The sequence below is a fragment of the Lytechinus variegatus genome, chromosome 1, assembly GCF_018143015.1.
Source record: "Lytechinus variegatus isolate NC3 chromosome 1, Lvar_3.0, whole genome shotgun sequence".
NCBI lineage: Eukaryota > Metazoa > Echinodermata > Echinoidea > Temnopleuroida > Toxopneustidae > Lytechinus > Lytechinus variegatus.
The window spans coordinates 54000325-54006119 of record NC_054740.1 but is presented as its reverse complement, the minus strand read 5'-3'; the positions used below and the strand labels follow the sequence as shown (position 1 = coordinate 54006119).

Here is a 5795-nt window from a genome sequence, read left to right as displayed (position 1 = left end):
TATATGTGTTGGCCATCTTTTTCATGGCCGTACAAGTTTTTAGCGGGGGTGGGGCGCAGCACGTATAAACTTTAAAAAAAAGAAATCTAAAGCGAGTGAGCGAAATGCATGAGCTTGTCATTCGGGCGTTTTTGCATTTTGTGAAGTGAAATTCAAGGATTTGTACGTATTTTTGGTGATTTTTTTTTTTGGGGGGGCATGATCTTTTTTATTTTTACTCTGGACATTTGCGTATTTTGTTCCTTTGTTAAGTAATTTGTTAACAGTCACCTTGTAGGCTTGAACTTCCTATGCAAAAGTTATCCAAGATAATAGATTGCACACATGTTTTTATTCTACAAGTTGAGATAACAGGAAAGGGCCTATTCGCGCCCTCAATGTCCACTGACTCCGTTCATTATGTAGTTTTAATATTAATTCCTTACACAATATCATGATGTACATGTATATATTGTCAAAAATGATGAAAAGACGTTACTTATTTCGTTAAAATGAAACTTTGAATGAAATCAGACAAGCAATAAGGAAGTTATGACTGTTTGATAATAGAAATTCCTAAGAGTAAAGTCTAGACATAGATTTCAAATTGGCAAAATAAGTATAGTGGGAGGTCAGGGAGGAACAACTTCTCCCATCGGCCATGTACTTAAAGGTCAAGTCCACTTCAGAAAAATGTTGATTTGAATCAATAGAGAAAAATCAAGCACAATGCTGAAAATTTCATCAAAATCGGATGTAAAATAAGAAAGTTATGACATTTCAAAGTTTCGCTTATTTTTAACAAAATAGTTATATGAACGAACCAGTTACATCCAAATGGGAGAGTCAATGATGTCACTCACTATTTATTTTGTTTTTTGTTTGAATTACACAATGTTTCAATTTTTACGAATTTGACGATTAGGACCTCTTTTCCTGAAGCAATAAATGCTAAAATATTGAATTCCACGTGTTCAGGGAGAAATGAAACTTCATTTCACATGACAATGACGAGAAAATAAAAATATTTCATATAATAAAATACAAAAGAAATAGTGAGTGATGTCATCAGTTCATCATTTGCATACCGGCCGAGATGTGCATATAACTGTTTTGTGAAATGAAGCTTTAGTTTAAAATGCCATAACTTTCTTATTTTACATCCGATTTTGATGAAATTTTCAGTGTTATGCTTGTTGAATTTTTCTCTTTATATTCAAATCAAGTTTTTGTTGGGGTGGACTTGTCCTTTAAAGGTGAAGTTCACTCTGACAAAAAGTTTATTGGAAAAATAGCAGAAAAAATAATAAAAAAATATTCCGAAGGTTTCAGATATATCCATCAATTAATCAAAAAGTTATTAGAATTTTAATCATTTGAATTGTGTCGTCATATGCGAGCAGCATTCCTTAATAGCGAATGGCAAAAAATCAATGAAATATCATTCTCCCTGAAAATGGAATAAGGTTTTGTATTGTACCTTTTGTATATAAATACACAAATCAGTTTGCATCCGATCATGAAAAGAAATACAAGTCATCAAGAATCATTGAAAAAAAAATGAATTTCATACATTTTATATTACATGGTATCGGGCAGCTGCTCGTTCACAAATCCAAAACTTGAAATCCAAAATCATAAATAAAATCACAAATCCAAAACTTAAAATTCTAAATTTAATTTTCTTCATAAAAATCTTTAGGGATTTTCCTTAAACCTTCAGTTTTCACAAATATTTCTTTATATCTTTTCTGCAATTTTTACAACAAACTTTTCTTCAGGGTGAATTAAACTTCCCTTTAATTATCAGGTATTTGTGGTTTTCTCCTGGTATCTATTCCCCTGAGGCAGTAATTAAAGTACACGTGTAACCAAGGTAGGATATTGTTTTACATCGTCAAGACCTCATGAAAGAAAAATATGATTTGAAGTAAAACTTTTATGTGGTGGAGTCAATGGATAAGTAGAACTTGCCGCACATCACTATGACACCATCAATGAGGCCAATTTGAAGTGTCCAAGGGTACAGTGATTATCAATTTTCACAAAAAAATCATATCTTTCCTACTGTTTATCCAACATTGTTCAAACCTTTTATCTTCTTGTCTTGATTTTTTTTACTTTATCCTCTTCAGCAACACAACTTTTTATTATAAAACCTAAATGAATGCATGACTGATTCTCATGTTAAGACTTGGGATCGACATAAAGCTGGGGCTATGGAATGGTTTGTGTGAGTGCATTGTGAGGGGGGGGGGGTCAGCCCCCTCCTCACAATGCACTCACACATTTAAACCTTTTAACCCCCCCCCCCCGGTTCCACTGCACCCACAGTTTAAACAAGTGATACATTCTACTGAACCATATTACAAACACAAAGTGATTCATTTAAAAGTATGTAATTTTTCAAAAAGATGCTGTATGCACAAATTTATTAATGATAAGGATGAAAAAGAGAGTCATGGGTAACTGATCAATAACAATACTTGTTGTCACATGACAGCAGAGCATCCTCTGTTTTTATAAAAAACAGGTTCAAACTTCAACTCTTGTATTAGCATTTCAAATACACAAAGTGTTTACACCATGCACATTTATAGCTTTTTGAAATTATTCAAACATCTCTATCCCTAAAAATTATATTTAAAAAAAGTATAAAAGAAGGAGACCTATAAACCTATAGACCTATAAACCACCATTGATTAATAGTTTTTAAACATTTTTTTTTCACCATGTATACTATGTAGTACATATTCAATATACATGTAGTTTTATTATCAAACTTACATGTAAATAATTTTTTTCTACTCTAATTATCACCAAATAGTCATTTTAATGATAATCTTGTAATCATAAATCTCAGTATATATATCTTCAAAAGATGATTTAAAGAACTCAATTCTAAATTTGCCAGCTACCAACATTTGGCATGCAAAATACCATTACACATATAAAAATCTATCATTAATTTGCAAATCATATACTCTATAATGAACAGTTAAATGAGAAAAACAGCTAAAAAAAATCTTACCCCACTATTCCCATCACACTTCAATGGTGAAATGATATAAAATGTAAACGATGTGCGGATTGAAAACCAGATAGAAAATAAAGAATAAGCAACTGGGCTTCAGTTTGTAAAATATGTCCTAAAAGACCTGTAAATAAAGGTTTACCTGATGGAAAAGAACTTGAGACCAATGTTGGGGGAAAGGCAAGTACATGTGTATATATAATTAACAAGCAACCTAATGCAATAATGGGCATAATGGAACTTATGGAAGACATGAATGCTACTACTTGAGAATGGGTTACTTTTGGTCTCTGCTTAAATAAAGGTCAAAACTCAAATGTCAAATTGACTTTGTTTTATACTAACACAGGCTCAATATTCAAATTCCATGCATTGATTTTGAAAAGAGGTGCTTTTAGACAAATAACGACTACAGACTGTCAAAATATGGCAACGTATAATGTGCTACAAGTATGTAAGCCTTAATAATCTGAATTTTCACATTCATTGTAGGCCTATCTACATGTACAGAATACATTGTATAACAGGTAGGCCTACAAAAATACAATTAATGTTCCTCTTTAACAGTTTTCCTTTTTTTTTAAATTGAGAATGATTAACTACAGGATTGGTTCTGTCTTTCTCTTTAACAAAAATCAAGAGTACATATATTTTTATGCTCAAATTGTTTTTTAAATGGTGGTACAGATGTACATGCTGACTGCACAATGGTTGAATACTGCTATCAAACAGGATGTACATGTACATGACAAGTACATAAATACACTGTGCAGTCCATTTACATGTACATGAATAAGGCATGATATTGACAACCCTATAAAATAACACATTGGGATAAATGTAATTTTTTCTCCAATTAAGGTCATGTACACCTACAATGTACTGTGCAGTTTAGTAAACTTTCCATGGTTGTACAAGAACTCTGAATGAATGAAAGGTAACTTGATTTGCGAGCAGTCAGGAGCATATATTTAGGATTTTTTGTGTAAATACAACTCCAGGCAATTCACCCTTGGGGGAAAAATACAGTTGACACGGACTACGGTAAATCAATTTTCTCTAAGAATACTGAATGTTTCCTTTGGATTTGACAAAGGTCGATCCGGGTTGATCTTGAAAGTTCCAAAAGCATTTTGCAAACTCACAAGCCTGAAGTGAAGGATGTGTGCAATCATAAATTCAGAAAGGAATTCATTTAAATTAATAGAAAATCTCTGCTTCCAGATGTGCCAGTATGTCCATGTTCTGAAAATGTAGTTAACCATTGTTCTTGAAAAGATCAGACGAGTCATGAAATTCAAAACTGTGCATTGTGCAGATGGGAGTTTCGGCACATCTTGTACCAGATTTTGTTGTAGGCTTGTATACTGGGATCTTGTTGTAGGCTTGTATAGTGGGATCTTGTTGTAAGCTTGCAGCATCACTTAATGTTATCACAGTTCCCATATTTGCAACACTGAACTTAGTAAAAATAATCCATCAATGTCTACCCAAAATTTTCAGTCATCCTTCAAAATGAGTCGCTAAACACAATTTGAATTTAAACTAAACTATTTCACTGCTATACAGCTGGTATCTTTTCTGTTAAATTGATACAATGATATTTGCGAGGCGTGCAACATTAGCATACAACCTTATATAATCTGTGAATGGAGAAATCATGTCGGTGCCCTAATTTAACAGTCCTTGAACCTTCATCTCTTTCATGCTCCCTCATTCAAGTTGCGTTGCATTCTACAGTACTCCTAGCTCCTCAATCAAATGATTCTCATCCAGGTCAAATCTTCTTCCATCTACAGATCTCATCGTTAGGTGCACGTTACATACCGAGGCTTTCCAAGTATTCTGCTATGATTGCAACTCCTTTATTCAAGTTCCCTTGCTGACACCCTTCAGGGCAATGGCCGAGTACTATAGCTGTCTTACTCGCCTGCATAGTGATTGATCCATGATCTTTCTTCTTGGCAAACACAACCTTCTTATCTTCTTCTCTTAAGAATTGGTATTTTACTCCTTCTCCAAAGACCCCCGAAGCCATGAATGGAGAGAAATCCTGGCTCTTGAAACATTTAGCAATATTTGCTCCCTCTGTAGGAGTAATCTTATATGCATTTCCATGAGTATCTGAAGTCCACTTTGCTCCGCCATCAAGACCGATTATACACGCCTTGTCGCAATGGGTGGTACCCGACGCATCTTTGGTCTGAGCAACGAGGTTATCGATGTAAGAATCCCAAGACATGCTTGCGGAGGATTGCGTTAGTTCAAATTAGAAAATGGTATGAAAATGAGGACTTAATCTCAAAAAAGTTAGCAGCAATTTCGATGTAATGAAACACAGGAATGGTGAACGAAAGAGATTCACACGGACTTCCGCATTACATGTAATGATGTCGCGCTCGCCGCCGCGCCCGGTGTACCCGGCGCGCGTGGCGCGGCGGCGCATAAAACCCAAACGAATGTACTGTATACTCGTACTCCGCACCATACCCGGCAACACGTACGCGTTTGAAGCGGAAGTAATTGCCGAGTAAATTGCGGTCAAGGTATTTCCGTGTCATGGCTTGGTACTGTGCAAAACATGGGCGGGTCCCTGAGCTGAGAGAATAGTAGTGGCGTCCCGTGGCGTACGTGGGCACGGAGGGGGGGGGGGGGGGGGGGGGGGGGGGGGGGGGGGGGGAGAGGGGAAGGGAGGGGGAGGGGGTAGGGAGGGGGAGGGGAGAGGGGCAGCAAGATTGTTGATACATTTAGAGTCATAATCTCTATTTCTGGGAATGTAGGT

The 5795-nt window shown here is 35.7% G+C and overlaps 1 protein-coding gene across 1 annotated transcript; it reads right to left on the bottom strand.

Moving 5' to 3' along the window:
• Positions 1–2378: 2378 nt before the first annotated feature.
• On the bottom strand, positions 2379–5442 carry LOC121416923 (profilin-like). Its single transcript, XM_041610458.1, has one exon. It carries the CDS (start codon positions 5253–5255, stop codon positions 4833–4835), a length of 423 nt encoding a protein of 140 aa, XP_041466392.1. The 5' UTR covers positions 5256–5442; the 3' UTR covers positions 2379–4832.
• Between the last annotated feature and the right edge of the window lie 353 nt (positions 5443–5795).